General features: G+C 46.1%; 2 protein-coding genes across 9 annotated transcripts in view; one reads left to right on the forward strand and one right to left on the reverse strand.

The window, feature by feature from the left end:
- The window catches only part of LOC106804905 (cyclin-dependent kinase 11B-like), a 24,845-nt gene extending 16,414 nt beyond the window's left edge, over positions 1 to 8,431 (forward strand). For 7 of the 8 annotated variants that reach the window (XM_014806295.1, XM_014806302.1, XM_014806299.1 and 4 more), the window contains 7 exons: positions 1,515 to 1,620; positions 2,858 to 2,979; positions 3,523 to 3,630; positions 5,604 to 5,720; positions 6,150 to 6,298; positions 6,479 to 6,668; positions 7,827 to 8,431. In XM_014806295.1, coding sequence (XP_014661781.1) covers positions 1,515 to 1,620; positions 2,858 to 2,979; positions 3,523 to 3,630; positions 5,604 to 5,720; positions 6,150 to 6,298; positions 6,479 to 6,668; positions 7,827 to 7,922 — 888 coding nt within the window. In that variant the 3' untranslated portion in view covers positions 7,923 to 8,431. Of the gene's footprint in view, positions 1 to 1,514; positions 1,621 to 2,857; positions 2,980 to 3,522; positions 3,631 to 5,603; positions 5,721 to 6,126; positions 6,299 to 6,478; positions 6,669 to 7,826 lie in introns of those variants that run through there. The other variant, XM_014806303.1, reaches the window with a different exon arrangement.
- Positions 8,432 to 9,331: 900 nt separating this feature from the next.
- Positions 9,332 to 17,342, reverse strand: part of LOC106804910 — a 56,341-nt gene continuing 48,330 nt past the window's right edge. The window contains exons 5-6 of the mRNA XM_014806311.1: positions 11,825 to 11,884; positions 9,332 to 10,163 (exon numbers count right to left, since the gene is read on the reverse strand). Of these exons, the coding sequence (XP_014661797.1) occupies positions 10,077 to 10,163; positions 11,825 to 11,884 (147 nt within the window). The 3' untranslated portion in view covers positions 9,332 to 10,076. The remainder of the gene's footprint in view (positions 10,164 to 11,824; positions 11,885 to 17,342) is intronic.

Genomic DNA, 17,342 nt, shown 5'->3' on the forward strand with positions numbered 1-17,342 from the left:
GACATATGCTGTGGGCTATATCGATAGATCTACTGTGCAGCACTTCCTGTGAGATTTATCGATAAATCCACTGTGACATATCCTGTGGGATTTATTGATGGATCCACTGTGCAGCACTTCCTGTGAGATTTATCGATAAATCCACTGTGACATATCCTGTGGGATTTATCGATGGATCCACTGTGACATATCCTGTGGGATTTATCGATAGATCCACTGTGCAGCACTTCCTGTGAGATTTATCGATAAATCCACTGTGACATATCCTGTGGGATTTATCGATAGATCCACTGTGCAGCACTTCCTGTGAGATTTATCGATAAATCCACTGTGACGTATCCTGTGGGATTTATCGATAGATCCACTGCGGCGCGTCTCACTGGAAATTCCGAAGGGTCTATGATTTTGTGTGGTGGTAGCACCTGGAGTAATAGGGGTGGCAAGGTTGTTATCTGGCTATTGGTTGATGTTATCAAGCAACAAGCATTAAGCAGAATTCTTTGCTCTCTAAAACAAGACCAACCGCTTGTCAATACGATACTCCTAGGCTGAGATATTGGTTTCTAAACCTCCCCTCCCACATGCCTCACGCCGCCTCGCATCCAGCTTATTCACCAACCTTAACCCCCCTAAGCATTGCTTCGTCAAAGTTCGGTTTTTCCGCGATAACTTTATGAATGAACGGCGTTTCGGTTATCATAGGTGACTTTCGGGGGCATCGCCTATGCCCTTATCTTCCATTATCTTTCCTAGCACGGCTAATGCCCGTCATGATGGAGCCGGCAATGTTTTCTCAATTAAGTGTCTACAACGCAGCTCAGTTACTATATGGTGTAGTAAGAGTACCAAATTTGGGCATGTGACATCAATTATCAGCGCTCCAAGCGGTGACGGAAACCGATAGCCAAAATGCTTAGGGGCGTGTAGGTTGGTGAATAAGCTGGATGCGAGGCGGCGTGAGGCATGTGGGAGGGGAGGTTTAGGAGCCAATATCTCAGCCTAGGAGTATCGTATTGACAAGCGGTTGGTCTTGTTTTAGAGAGCAAAGAATTCTGCTTAATGCAATACTATAAGGCAAATATATAGACTCGCAGGCAAAGTAGAATAATGTTGTCGTGAAATAGCACTATTTTCCCGTTTTTCCTTTGTACACTCTAGGTATTATTAGCTCTTGATGTTATGTGGCCATGATCGTCGGTCTCTCATGGCAAACCTTTCATTAGCAGGCTGGTAAACATGCTGAAGCTCATGTCTACTCGGTCTCACTTAGTAGTAGTTTCTTTAGAATGTGGCCTATGGTCACACATCTAGTATGTACCGGATGTCGCGTAGACATGGTTTCATTTAGAGGCAAAGCAAATATGATGTATAGCCTATGGTCTCTTTGTACTTCTTACTCGTCCCAGTTACATCCCAGTGTTACTCGTACTACGCCGTGCTAGCAGCGGTTGCTTGCGACCTGCACGTTTTAGCGGTGACACTCACGTGTTCGTTGTTTTTGCGACGCTGCTCAGGAGATTGTCGTCGGTAGCAACATGGATAAGATCTACATCGTCATGGACTACGTCGAGCACGACTTGAAGGGCCTGATGGAGTCGATGAAGCAGCCGTTCCTCGTCGGTGAGTAGCCTTCACATGCGACCAGCGGCTGCTGATGCTGCTGCTGCTGCTATTGCTGCTGCTGTTGCTGCTGTTGCTACTGCTGTTACTGCTGCTGCTGCCGTTGCTGCTGCTGTTGCTGCTGCTGCTGCTGCTGTTGCTGCTGCTGCTGCTGCTGCTGCTGTTGCTGCTGCTGCTGTTGCTGCTGCTGCTTCTGCTGCTGTTGTTGCTGCTGCTGCTGCTGTTACTGCTGTTGCTGCTGCTGCTGTTGCTGCTGTTGCTGCTACTACTACTGCTGCTGTTGCTGCTGCCGCAATGCTCCCCGTCAACCCCGCTCCGCCATCCTGCATGCGTGTCCACCACTGGGGGCGCCATGCGGCAATTCGGGGGGGGGGCCTCTGACTCGTCGACGCTGGCGGGCAGTCGCCGTTTTGTCGACGGATACACTGCAGATGCGTTTTATTTGCCGCGCTTAGCCCGAGTGGCAGACTCGAAATTGTGCAGATGCCTGAAATGTCCCTTCGGCTGTTTTGCATCGCTGTGGGCAGGGTTTGCCAGGGTAGTGTGTGCACATGCTAGATGCGCAGAGAGGCTGTCTCTTGCAGTGTAGCAGTTGATGTAGCATTGAAGATACGATAACGAAGTCTCTCCGAGCTTGATTCGAGGTGAGCGCGCTCCTCGCACGGTGTACATTCTAGCCCTGTTTGTTGCAGGAGAGCTGGTGAGTCAACCGCTGCTGGCTGTTGTTCATCTCCATGACAACTGGTGTCGCTCTCTCGCAACGTCATGGCTACCGGTTGTCGTCACTCGCTACGACAGCTGATCCATGGCAGCCACCAGTATTATAGCGATTATTGAGTGTCGTTGACATGTGTGCCTTTTCATGACGTGTGCTTTCAAAACACGCTCGAGATACACTCACATCCCCCAACGTGTCCCGCTATAAATCGGCGCGTTCGCGACTTTTTGCCGTGAACACGAAAGCACTAATGACGCCAGTGCTCGAATGATTAAAAAAAACACACACGCTCGAATGAGAAGCGAGAGGCGATGTCGCCTCCCACGTTGCAATCGGAGCCCTCTGGGTTCAGGCGCAGCAGGTAACGACACATGCCGCTGACATGCCGAGTCTTTGAGGTCGTTTCAGGTGCGGAGGTCGGGTCACGCGCGGCACCTGACGGCGCGACGCTGATCACCCTGGCAACGCTCGGTGAGACGACGGCCGCATTACAGCTGGGCGGGTTTTCGACTGTTACAGGCGAGGTGAAGACGCTGCTGATCCAGTTGCTGCGGGCAGTCGCCCACCTACACGACAACTGGATTCTACACAGGGATCTAAAAACTTCAAACCTCTTGCTCAGTCACAAGGGTATTCTCAAGGTAGAGTAGTGTGATTGCGTGGTGCTCACGTGTAAGCCTTGCCGCCTTGTGTAAGCGCTAGTGTCTTTGGGTGTAACCCTTGCGTAAGTATCATTGCCTTTTAATTACACCAGGTGGCATCTTTGGATAAGCTTCCTTGTAAGTGGCATTGCAGGTAGTAACACTACTGTTTACTGGTATCGTGTTTAAGTGTTGGTGTCAGGTACAGGATCTGAGCAGGCGGTTGTGTGTAAGTATCAGTGTCGACTAGTAATACCAGTTGGTGCCATCCATGTCATTTGAATGTTTAACACCTGTTGTTGTGAAATGTTCAAATTTTCAGTGGTTTTTATTATTGATCCGTGCAAATACTGAATATTGACAGAGGAAGTTTTCACTTTGTCCTTCAAGTTCTACTAGGTCAACAGTGGGACTTGAATCACTTCTTGCCCCGCACCTCACAGGATATTCTCACCCTCACATGTCCACTCCTTCGCCCACTCTGTTGTCATGTAAAGTACGTAGGTGAAATGCAATGTAACGAGTCTGCTTGTCCTTCTACAGGTTGGCGATTTTGGGCTGGCGAGAGAGTATGGGTCACCACTAAAGCAATACACGCCAATCGTGGTAACACTCTGGTACAGAGCACCCGAGCTGCTGCTGGGAACCAAGGTAATTTCTGCTAACAGTGGATTTATCGTCGCTTTTAATATAGTCATGAGTACATATAGTCACATTGTTGACACATATTTGTCCGTTTGAAACCGTCTGATGCATCTCTAATGGTAATTGTCGTACTTGTGACCTGAATGTTAAATAGAGTAAATATGTTTTTAATATTTACGTAACAGCACTTGCTTGGTTCGTATTGAGTCTTTGCCCTCGTATCTATGAACGACTGCACTATCTGCATCCCTGGTGTGCAGTAAAACGATGGATGGTGTTAAACCGTTGGATCGTTGTTCTAAGCACAGGAATAAACTATGATATTTATTACTGCATATATGGGGAAATATGTATGTGCACAGGTCAAATAATAATCGCGTTATTGATATCGATATATATACACCCCGCGTCGACAATGGGGTGAGCCATTACCGTGGAACTCTACAGCGCGGGAGAGAGGTCTGTGACGTCAGAGCGCGGTGCCTGTGCATTGTGTACTGTGTACACACAAAAGAAATTCGCGCATGGTAAACTCCATTCATCCCACGCATTGTTCGTAAATGGCCCGTCCATTTCTCGCAAATACAAGAGAAATAAACGCTCGCCAGTTTTTTTCGCCATCAAGACAATAGTGAAGGTGATTCAGATAAATAAAAAAGATTGCTTACTCGTCCGTTAATGGGTCGGGGAGTCGTGTTCCGCACGCTGTCGACATCGTGAGACCGGCGACATGGAGCGCTTCGCGGTCAATGACCAACCATTGAAAGAGAGGGGTCTCCGTAATACATTTGTACTTCGGACTATTGTCTTCATCACAGACAAGTTTCTTTTTCACGTTCTGTGACTCCTGACAACACTGACATTCTTCTACTTTTGGGAAAATCCTGCATCTATCACAAGTACACCAAGAACTTGCGTCCTGCCTACGATCATTGTCGGCCATTTCAGCATTTTCAGGTACTTCGTTCTTACAGGCACTTGGAACGTCTCAATAAAAAAAAATAATGGTAAATAAACACGAAATGTATTTACTACCAGTCTTAATGTTTCTCTACTCTATTTCGCCTATAATCACCTGTAAATGCCGGTCAAGTGCTCATCTGCAACACACAAGTACACCGCACGCTAGCTGCTGCACACTGACACATAAATATATAGTTGTCTATATATTTATGTGTCAGTGTGCGGCGGCCAGCATGTGACAGTGTGTTGCAGATGAGCATTTGGACGGCATTTACAGGAAATTGTCGGCAATAATAGGTGAAAGAGAGTAGAGAAACATTAAGACTTTGGTAGTAAATCGATTTCGTATTTATTTAGCATTATATTTTATTGAAACGCTCCAAGTGCCTGTGTTCGTTCTCGCTTGAATCGGAGTCATCATTTGCACTGCTGCTCGAAATCTCCGAATCTCTGACGGGTTGAAAACGATATGGTTGAATTCCTGATGAAATGTTGAAGTCGGGAGTAAATAATATTTCTTCATCACTATCTGTATTGCTGCTAGAACTAGCGTCATTTGGCAAACTCATCTTTCTAAGGCAGAAGTAACAGCGATACTGATTGTAAACAAGCACATGTGCCGGGCACCGCGCTGTGACGTCACGATTCGACAGGCGGCACTGTAACCTGTTGAATAAATGGCCGCGCCTACAGCTCTGAAATATTTATTTTCGAAGTCATTTTTCATATAGAAAACGTTCGAAAAAAATTTGTGTCAAACAACCATAATACTTGTTTAATCAAACTCTTTCACATATATTGCAATAGGGATTCCAAATTGTCTCCTTTAAGCAAGTTGTGCTGACCAGTACGTGTGTGTTTGTGTGTGTGTGTGTCCATTGTGCGTGCGTGCATGTGGGGTGTGTGTGTGTGTGTGAGTGTGTCTGTGTGTGCGTGCGTGCGTGCGTGCGTGCGTGTGTGTGCGTATGTTTGTGTGTGGTCGATTAAACCTTCCATCTTCCCCCCGTCTGTGGCAGACCTACTCGACGCCCATCGACATGTGGAGTGTCGGCTGCATCTTTGCCGAGTTCCTCACAATGAAACCCCTGTTCCCCGGAAAGTCGGAGATAGACCAGCTGAATCGCATCTTCAAGGTGGGTAGACTTGACAAAGTTGCACGCAGTTGTGTGATGCAAATGTCATCCTTACTCGTAAGGCAATGGATAATGGAAGCCTTTTTATATCGTAAAACGAAATATTTGCCAGTTGTCAGAATTGATTTAAACGGACTGCACAAAAACCCACGTTTGTTGGAGGGCTGTCATTGATAGAGCGATGAGCCAAACTGAAGTTCCATGACGACATGATCAAATGATCAGTCGGTTGTTCAATTAGGTGGTAGGAGGATCACAATAATCACAAAACTATAGGTATAAAATAATATAATAATGTGTACACAAACGTAGAGCTGGTTGTGTAGTACGTTTCATTATTATGTGATTTCTTCATTTTCGTTTCCCCTTTTCTGTATGATCTCTAGAGCGCTTGCTTTCTGTTTAGGGTCACATTTTTGCATTCCCCAGGAACTCGGCACACCGTCTGAAAAGATTTGGCCTGGCTACAGTGAGTTGCCAGCAGTAAAAAAGGTGACCTTTGCTAATCATCCTTACAACGCACTGCGAAACAAGTTTGGATCTTACCTGTCTGACCATGGGTTCGACTTGATTAACAGGTAAACATTTGCCTTTGGTTTGTTCTTGCAACATGAACAATTTCTAACGTAATTATTTAGTAATTATTAAAAATTATAAAACAAAAAATCATAATAAAAAATAATTATTATAATTAATTGTGAAAGCTTTCACAATGGTACCGCATCGGTTGTGAAAGTAAATCACGGTGGTCGTTACAGGTTCTTGACCTATGACCCGAAGCGACGGATTTCGTCGGACGAGGCACTGAAACATGCCTATCTGAAAGAGTCGCCGCTTCCAGTTGACCCGTCGATGTTTCCTACGTGGCCGGCAAAGAGCGAGCAAATGCCACGCAAGCGGGGCAGCAGTCCGCCCCCGCCATCTGGTGGCAAACTATTCAAGGATTTGGTGAGCCGTGTTTCATGCTATGTGATTTTTTTATGCTCAGTGTGATCGTTTGATCGTGTGATTGTTTTAGTGATGTTTTAGTGTGTACTTTCAATCAGGTGTGGTTTCTGATTGCTCTTGAACTTTCAGGATTAAATTCTGTTCTCTTCTTATGATGATTGGTTTGATCAAGAGCTCTTCTAGATTTACTGATTTGCAAGCTGTCATTGCAGGCTTACGCAACTTATTCATCAGCTGCTATATATGCGAGTTCGTAGTTAGCCAAGGGGTTGTGTCACAGGTCACCAGGTCATTTGTGGTAAAAATCGGGGAAATCTCGAGTGCGGCGTGCGCTCTTGGTTCAGTACGTATATGTACATGTATTCTGTGTACGTGTGACTGTAGCATTGCAACGACACGTGATGAATGCGTATGCGTACTGTGCGGTCGAAATACGAAATGTTTTTCACAAATGACCTAACCCGGAAGAATTCGTGGCAAAGTTCGCGCATGCGCAGACTATAGTTACAAACTTGCTTATTACAGGCTCACACAACCTGATGTTGAGCTGTTAGTACAGACTTGCACACCCTAATTCCAGTTGTTATTACGTGCTTGTGCACCCTAATGTTCAGCTGTTATTACAGACCTGCACGTCCTGATTTTGGGGGTGCTGTTACAGGCTTGCACACCCTAATGTCTAGCTGTTATTACAGACCTGCATGTCATAATGTTGGGCTTCTGTTACAGGCTTGAACACCCTAATGTCTAGCTGTTCTTGCAGACCTGCATGTCCTGATGTTAAGCTTCTGTTACACTGTAACAGGCTTGCACACCCTAATCGTGTCCAGCTGTTATTTCAGACCTGCATGTCTTAATGTTGGGGTGCTGATACAGGCTTGAACACCCTAATGAGAAGCTGTAAGTTGAGGCCCGCAGACACTAATGTCCTGTTGTTATAGCTTAAGTCCAGCCTGTTGCACACCCTAATGTTGAGCTGCTCTTGCAGGCTTGCACGCCCTAATGTTGAGCTGCTCTTGCAGGCTTGCACACCCTAATGTTGAGCTGCTGTAACAGACTTGCGGACCCTAATGTTGAGCTGCTCTTGCAGGCTTGCACACCCTAATGTTGAGAGGCTGTAACAGACTTGCATACCCTAATGTTGAGCTGCTCTTGCAGGGTGCTGGCGAGGATCTTCCCAGTGGTGGCTTCCATCTCCCCGTCGCGACCCACGGCGTTTCCAAGCAGAGCATCGGCTTCAATCTCAAGTTCTGAGGTGCCGTCACGCCTCGCTGCGTTGCCGCGACGACTGCTCGATCCACAGCCTCCCCGACGCCCGACTGTACTCACGTGCGGTGGGCGGATTCATGGAGAGACGTCATCGGTTCACGTTCCCGTTTTTATACGCTACGAAGTGCCTGAGCCATCAGTAGCTAGGAGTCGCTCAGCCAGCGAACTGCTATCGCCTAGGACAGTGTGGTGAGCAGGTGCGTCCGCATTCTGCGTGTTCATCGACAGTGTTTCTACGTAAGTGAGGGTTAGTGTAGTCACGTACGCGTACGGGGGACGACGGAAGATGCATGCAGGGTTACTCGTCATCATTGGTGTCACACGATCTCTCTTGGTCAGAATGGTGGTAACTGGAACCGAATGCGGTAGGATATTTGTACTTTGGCATATGGTGAGGGCACAATGTACTCTTGTGGGGGAAGGGAGGGTGTGTTAGGAATTCCACCTTGCGCGATATTTTGATGATTAGGTGTTGCCGTGACGACAGCTGGCAGCATCTGGATAATCTACGTGTGTTGCAATAAGGGTGATTGTTTCTCACAGGTTAACGTTGCTTGATACTGAGAATTAGACGGCCAGTGTGTGTGTGTGTGTTCACAGAGAGAGAGAGAGAGAGAGAGAGAGAGAGAGAGAGAGAGAGAGAGAGAGGGAGAGAAACTGAGAGAGAGTTGTTTCCGTAAGAGGTTCATTAATATCATGATATGTCGATTCGCAGATGTTGCTTTTATTTTCGTAGTTTTGTGTCGTTTTCACCATAACCGTGATCGAGTGTGTCGGTTGTCATCGATCGGGCCATTAGTGCACCACTTTTATGATGTCTGTAAATATTTTCCAGTTTCGACCGAGGCAGTTTCGTCGCTGTGCATTCGGGTAGCAGGAAGTAGTGTGAACTGTATGTGAAGAGCGTAATGAAATTATACAATTTTTCTATAAAAAACATACGTGTTGAGATTTATTTATGTCCAGATTGCGTTGAAATGGCATAAAATATTGCCTACGAACCAAGCCACCATAGGCAATTAGAGCTACATAGTTGAAGATCTGCCCTCTCCCCCCCCCCAAAGAACCGTTGAGTTGGTGAAAGACGCGCGTGCGTGTGTGTGTGTGTATCCTACGCGTGTGTGTGCGTTCGTGCGTGCTAGCAATCATGACCGCATTCGAGGAGAGCAGTTGCAGCCACCCATTTAGATGTCACTCACCGCCCCACTGCATACAAAACATCGATAGTTTATTACTTATTCATTCCTGCCCTTCGTCCGTCCGTCGAAACCACAGTTATGTCGTTTCTATGCGCGGCAAAGTGGTCTGTAGTGCTATGTTTACAGTAATAGTATTTGCGGAGATGTAGAGCTGGGTATGGCTGCGAGGCAAATGAAATTTGGTGAACACGGAAATACAAATTCACGTTTAGATTTAATTTAGGTGCGAGTCATTCAAATCGTCTATTTACACGGTCTATATCAAAGAAAGGCGTACCGGCAGCGGTTGTTACGTTCTCTGTCCGTCTGGAAAGTCGTTACCTATGTCAACAAATTACGGCACTCTAACCACTCCAGTAAAATAATTATTGAACTCCGAAAAGCGGTCACACGTATAGATGATACTTTCATATATATTTATATATATATATATGTGTGTGATATTTATATTACACACAATAAATATCATAGAAAATCTGTCACCCGGTTAAATATCTTCGTCGGACTGGCGATGGTTAGTTTTACCATTACGATTACCATTTTATCCGTAACAGTAGAACGGTTCACCGGAATGACTCGTCTTTGCAGAACGTAATGGAAAACGCCACAATTAAGCAATCAAATATAGGTTTAGGTAGCCACACGAACCTTCACGCTGCCTATATCTGCCTGCCGTGACATCGCCATACATAGTCCATGAGAAGGCTTGCGTATGCCTTTAATTCAATGGTTATCAAAGATGAGAAGGCCTACGAAACAATTCGGTAACTACATGTGTTTAACTTACAACGAAAGGTGCAGTTAACATTTTACACCGGTTTACGTGCACTATCATCCCAGCGCGAGACTGGTTGGTCAACGTAAGAATGAAATGTGATGATAGTTCTTTTCTTCGTTTTCGTGTGATCTTTTCTTCGTTTGTCTTTTTGATGGCCGGGCATCACAGCATGCGTTCTCGCAGCTCTTCGCAGTGAGAACAGCTTCGTATATCCTTATAATAGACCACGACGCCGAAGATCGCCGCAATCTGCAACGAAACCAAGAATTGTGGCAGAGAACGATCGCGCAGACTCGGCTGCTGTCATCTAGCCAACCGCTCTCTGAGGTCCCGTCTGACTATGCCACAGACTTGGGGGGGTTTTAATGATAAACTTTTGTCACTTTCCCCTGAAGCGCTGGGATTATGTGATAATAATAATATGAGTCTAGCCGACAATGTAGATTTAAATATATTTATTTTAAAGAATAAACTTTCGTAATGATACTTTAAGTAAAAACAAGTTCGATTGGCAACAGAATGTGGCGTGACAATTGAGAGCGGGTTAAAGCACTTAGGATATGCCATTATAAAGTTTTATAGTTATACCATTTTGAGTAATATATAGTATAAGTGACGCACGCACCCACACAGACACATGTGCGCGCGCATATATATATATATATATCTTCCCTATTATCTACTTTTGATATATATATATATATATATAATATGTATTGTAAAAGTTATAGATGTAATAATTATAACAAAGTGCATTTTTTATATAGTTGCACTCATATTATACGTTTACATATACATTTTCGTATACACGGCGTTTCTTCCTCGTGAAAATCTAGCGATAGAGCAGTCGTCTGCCGAGCATTCCTGCATGAAGGAGGGGCGGTCAGTCGCGTAGCTACGTTTCCCCGAAATTCGAGCGGCCATCTTGGATCGATGATAACTTTCGCGGCGCGTTAATAATAGATGCGCGGATTCATAGCTATTGTAATACCACACTCGATTGCACTCCGGGAGTGTCTGAGGAGGGCTTCGCCTTCGCAGTAGATCCATCATCCGCGTTCACGCCTATGACGTTTAATGACAGACTCCGGTTACGACTCGTCAATCGAATTCGTCCGCACTGCAGGCGGGTGCAACATGCATATCTCATTACTACAATCGGCACAAACGAGTGGCGAACGATGTCCAACCACGATATGACGTCACGGCTCCTCCTCCTTCAATGCTATATGTCATCTGCCCTTGAGTAATGTTACATCGGCTCATCCCGCAGTTGTCTCGCAGCCGGAATTGCACAAAAGACCTCGGATTTGAAAATAAACCGACCGGGCGTTTCAGCTGGGAATACAAGGCGCGGCGGTGCCGTCGCAGGTTTCTGCGTATATTCATGTATAGCAGACCTCGCGCGCAGTACCGCTGGAGCGGCTTTAGCTACGCGACCGACGTTTCTACAACGCTCACCCTCTCGTGTGTGTGAATTCATCCTGACGCTAGCGAAGCGTAGGATGTGCTAAGTCTATGAGGTCGATGTACAGGGTAAGATGAAGTCTTGTATTAGTGAATTATTGCTATTATAAGAAGCTATTATTGGCAGTGTTACGCCCACGTTCGCTACCTCGTGATTCTCGCTAAAGGCGACCTGTGCCCTGTCCCTGTCCCTGATCACGTCACGCGGAATAACTGCTAGGAATCTTAATTAACCTTTCAATCTAATAAAAAATTTAACCCCTTCAAACCATATAAATTTCCACCAATCACAGCATGTTACAACAGAACGTGCGATTAGGCTTGCTCCTCGTCTTCCTCGTGTATAAAAAAGACATATTACTATATAAATATATTTAATTATACTAATTTATAATAAGGGACTAATGTGTGATTACTACATAACTAGTGATGATTGTACTCACGTTCAGTAACATCTTGACGATATGAAACCCGAGTTCGAACTTCCCTAGACGATCGAAGCCCTAAAACAAAAGGCAGCACATATGATTGTGGGTACCTGTAATAGTGATAAAATTCTTTCTGCCGCGAGAAAAAAATCCGCCGGGAAATTGTGAGCTTCAACAAGGAACCAGAGTAAGACGTCACCGGCGGTTAACGTGACGATGACGATTCTGACGTCACCGGCGTTTAATGTGTCGATGACGATTTTGACGTCACGGGCGGTTAATGTGCCGATGACGATTCTGACGTCACCGGCGGTTAACGTGACGATGACGATTCTGACGTCACCGGCGGTTAACGTGTCGATGACGATTCTGACGTCACCGGCGGTTAATGTGTCGATGACGATTCTGACGTCACCGGCGGTTAACGCGACGATGACGATTCTGACGTCACCGGCGGTTAACGGGACGCGGACGATTACCTTCCGGATGCAAATACATTATCAGCGCAACTCAACTTTACCGTACTTAACCGTAGCAGAATGCACTCTCGCGCTATAACGCGCACGCACAAACACACGAACGTACGCACAAACACAAGAACGTACGCAGAAACACACGAACGTACGCACAGACACACGAACGTACGCACAAACACACGAACGCGCGCACAAACACGCGAACGTACGCCCAAACACACGAACGCGCGCACAAACACACGAACGCACGCTGAAAGACACAAACGCACGCACACACGCGCACGTACGAATGTGCACGCACATGCACACGCACACTCACGCGCACGTAAAAACGCACACACGCACACGTAGTATATGTATAGGCAGGTATATGAGTACGCTATTACACTTTGCTATGCAAACCAGCCTCGGCTGCTAATATCTATATTAGAGGTTCTTCCCGCTTGCTGCGTTAAAAATGCAGCACTCGCAGTTTGCTATCGCGATGCCAATGCTTTCAATCAGAAGCCATTTCACCTCGATGACATCGAGTCCTTGGAGATTTCTATACGCTAACGAGCGAGGGTACGGGGCGGAGATGGGTAGGGACGGGAGGGGATGGATGGCGGTTGAGTGGGGATGCTGAGAGCTATATCACTGAGGGTAGAATTCGCAGCGGCATGCATTATTCCCTGTTTAACAACGCGTTGCCTGCCGTAATGCTGACACCGCCTGACAGCCAGCGAGCCGCCTAACCGCTAATATAGTCATATAAACGGCGAGAGCTTTCAGCAATTCTGGCCGCTATCTGTTGGCATCACGTAACCTGTACGTCTACGTCGACGCAGCTTACTGTGATGCTGCCTCCTGCATGCACGCACGGCGATATAGCCGTTAGAAGAGGCGCATCGCTCGCTCTAGTATTGGCACGAGCCTATAGCTGGCTTCCTCAGTCTACATCATCTACTATAACATCTTCCCACGTCGCTGCAGTTTTCCGTCACATAGAATGTTTTGCGGGAGAATTTAGTTCGTCGTGATTATTCGCGGTTGCGCGCGAAATGTCTTTCTCGGCTTATCTATAATGGCGATGTCTGAGAATATCTATTTTCAGCATGCCTATATAATGCACGGCGAATTTCGTCTGCTGGTGTTTTTAGTGAATTATTACTTGATAAAGTTAGTGCTAAAATATTTTCTCCGCGAGTATTTCGTAAGTTTTACGAATTTCATTGATTTTTTTCTGTCTCTGACGGACAATGCTGAGTCACTGCGGTGCGGTGTGTGATCGCGTGTATATATCGTGGTACCTTGATGTCGTAATCGACCCTCCATTAGCGGTATATATCGTGGTACGATGTAGTGGAATCGCGTGATGATCACGGGTACGGTGTGTTTGGTCCGGAGTAATATATCGTGGTACGGGTGATTGTGATCAGCATCGACGTGTATATTATCCCACGGTACGGTGGTCGTGGTTCGCAGAGTAATATATCGTTGGTACGGTTAGCCCATTTTTTCTATGATCGTGATCCGCGTGTATATTCAACGACGTGCTAGTGATCGCGATGTATATCATATCCGACGCCCGGTGTGTGATCGTGGATATTATATCACGCGACGTGCCGTTGATCGCAGTGTATATCATCGGTACGCGTGATTATGTGATCGCCGTGTATTATATCGATTTGTACGGTGTGTGATCGCGTCATATCACGCTTACGGTTCGTGTGATCTCGATGTAATATATCACGGTAACGTGTGTGACAGCAGTGTGTACTATTCGTGACGAATGTGTATCCGTGTATATTATCGTGGTACGGTGTGTGGATCGGTTGTAATAATATCACGCGGAGGATTGTGTCCATGTATATATTGTCACTGTACGGTGTGTGACTCGCGTCTATATATCAGTGGTACGGTAGTGTAGATCGACCGCTGTTTATATAATCACGGTCCGGATGGGGTGCTGATCGCGTGTATATATCGTGGTACGGTGTGTGATGCGGTATCATCACGGTTGCGTTTGTTAGTGGTGATCACGTGTATATATCGTTGGTATACGGGTGTGTGATCGCGTGTATAATATCACTGTACGGCATCTTATTGTGATACGCGTGTATATATAATCGTAGGTACGGATATGCTTTATCTGCAGGTAATATTCCCAGATCCGGTGATAGCTGATTCGCTGTATAATCACTACGGTGGTGTGATCGCGTGTATATTCCGTTGAGATCCTGTACCGTTGTATCGCGTTCTATACCGTGTACCGGTGGTACAGACAAAATTGATCGCGATACATATATATATCCGTGGATAATACAGCGTGTGTGAATCGCGTGATATAATATCCACCCGGTACCGGGTGTGTTAATCGCTGTGTAAATCGTTACGGTGTAGATTCGCGTGGTAATATTATCACGGTTACCGCGTGTGTTGATCGCGTGTATATATCACGGTCTACGTTGTGATCGACGTTAATATCGTGGTACGGGGCCAGGAAGGATCGTCTGTGTATAATACCGTGGTACGCACTGCTCTTGATTCGCCGTGTATATATCGTGTACGTGTGTATCTGCGTTTTATATATTCACGGCACCTGTTGTTAAGATCGCGTGTATATATCTAACAGTACGGCTGTGTGATCGATCGGGACGTGTATATACTTCGTGGTACGGGATATGTGTGATCGCGTTATATCACGGTACTGGTGTTTTGGATCGCGTGATGTATTATCGTGGTACGGTGTGTGATTCGTTGTTTATTATATCACCGTACGGTGGTGACAGCGTGTATAATATCGTTACGTGTGTGATCCGCGGGTATATTCACGGTACGTGTGTGATCCCCGTGTATATATCAAGTGATACTTATCTCTCACTGGTGTGTGATCACGTTATATGATCGTGATTCACGGTGTGTATCGCGTTATATATCACGGTACGCGTGTTGTGATCGCTAATATATCACTCCCACGAGACGTATACGGTGTGTGATCGCGTCGTATATATCGTGGGGTACGTGTGTGATCCGCGTTGTAGATATTCTACGGTACGGTGATATTCTGTGCATCGCGTGTATATTATCACCGCGTACGGGGATGTGTGATCGCGTGATATATCACGGGTACGGTGTGTGTGAGCGACGTGTATTATATCACGGTTATGGTGTGTGATCGACGTGTATATATACATATATTACGGTTACAGGTGGTTGACAGCGTGTGTAGGTATCGTGGCTACAGCGTTGTGGATTTTTTGCCGGGATCCCGATGATATTATCGTGGTACGCCGTGTTTATCGGTGTATAATATCACGTGCGGTGATGTGACAGCGTTATATATCTCGTGGTACGCCTTGTGTGATCGCGGATATATATCGTGGTACGGTGTTGACAGCCGTGTATATTATCGTGTTACGGTGTGTGTGATTGCGGCGTGTATATATCGTGGTACCGGTGTGTGATCCTGTATTATATCACGGTAGCGCGAACTGAAAATCGGTGTATTTCGTTACTATACCCTCTCCGTGTATATATCGTGGTACGCGTGTCGCTGGATCGCGTATATATTATCACTGACGGTGTGTGCATCGCGTACATGTATGATATCGTGGTACGGTGTTAACGTGATCGCGTGTATATATATTACGGTACGGTGTGTGACAGCGTGTATATATCGTGGTACGGTGTGTGACCGCGTGACACGTATATATCACGGTATGGTGTTTGATCGCACCGATCATTCATTCTCACATCCGCTGCCGACGAACCGAACACGAAGGTATTAGTCGTCTCTGCGTGCAGGGAACAGTGGGTAAACAACTATCTCCGACGTCGTCACGCCGGAGCGATTACGGAAGATAAATGTCAGCTGACTGTAGACAGCCGACAGCAGGCTGTTGATCAGAAGGCGATGCAGAGCCGATCAGCCGCCGCACGTGAGAGCAGACGACTTTCAATCGCTTTTAACGGGACGAGAGCAATCTATAGTAGAATCGACCTGTGTTGACCTGGCGCGCCACCTACAGGAAGGTTGCGGAGTGGGGGCGCCTGCTAGGATGCGCGCCCGATGCTGTATAATTCCATAAGTGTGTTCGCTGCTTAAATATATAGGTTAGTGGCGCTTGAGAGTCAAGAATGCTCATGCTGATCGAGGCGAGTTTTTCGCGGAGAAAAGGGTGCGAAGAAAACACGCCGTGTAATATTAACATGTTGTGTGGTGAAATGCCGCTAGAACACCGTTGTCTATCATTATTGTCTATTTGTCTATCATTTACCATCATCATCATCATCATCGTCATCATCATCATCATCATCATCATCATTATCATCATCATTATCATCAATTATCATCATCATCGTTGTCGTCGCCGTCGTCGTCGTCACTCGACCACACACATCACATCATTCAGACGGGATGCTTCGTTTTGATTGGCGACGCACATGTCTTTGTGTGACAGACGCACGCGTTCTATCCTCATTATGCAGCTGGTTTAGACAATTACCGAACGTGCTTTGAGCACGATCGAGTGCCCGCCGGCCAGTGTTCATATTTACACTAGCTGCTGCAGGCACCGCCAGCGCGCGGCATTACCGCCCGTAATATCCCGGGAAAAGCTCCACAATGCAAATTGATGAAGGTCCGCGAAATATTTGTTCATTATATAAATTGAATGTCATTTAGATGAAATTATTATATAGTGGGTAAATATCGCATCGCGAGAGTGTGTTATGGTATTCTAAAACCTGCCGCCGTTAAAGAATTCTTGCGAACATACACATAGAAACTCCCTAGTTTTTGAATTCGAATAGCTACTCAATTAGTCAGCCACTGGAATGCCAGATCCTACCTCTGCGTAGTTACTGTTAGAATTCTAGAACTTATCCACGTACGTAATGGCTGTTTGAATTCCGTCACTATAACGTCTCTCTATAACGCCTCTTTAACGCCTATAACGCCTATAACGCCTGTCTATAACGCCTATAACGCCTATCTATAACGCTTCTATAACGCCTCTCTATAACGCCTATAACGCCTCTCTATAACGCCTCTATAACGCCTATAACGCCTCTCT

This window comes from Priapulus caudatus, unplaced genomic scaffold, assembly GCF_000485595.1.
Source record: "Priapulus caudatus unplaced genomic scaffold, Priapulus_caudatus-5.0.1 Scaffold92, whole genome shotgun sequence".
NCBI lineage: Eukaryota > Metazoa > Priapulida > Priapulimorpha > Priapulimorphida > Priapulidae > Priapulus > Priapulus caudatus.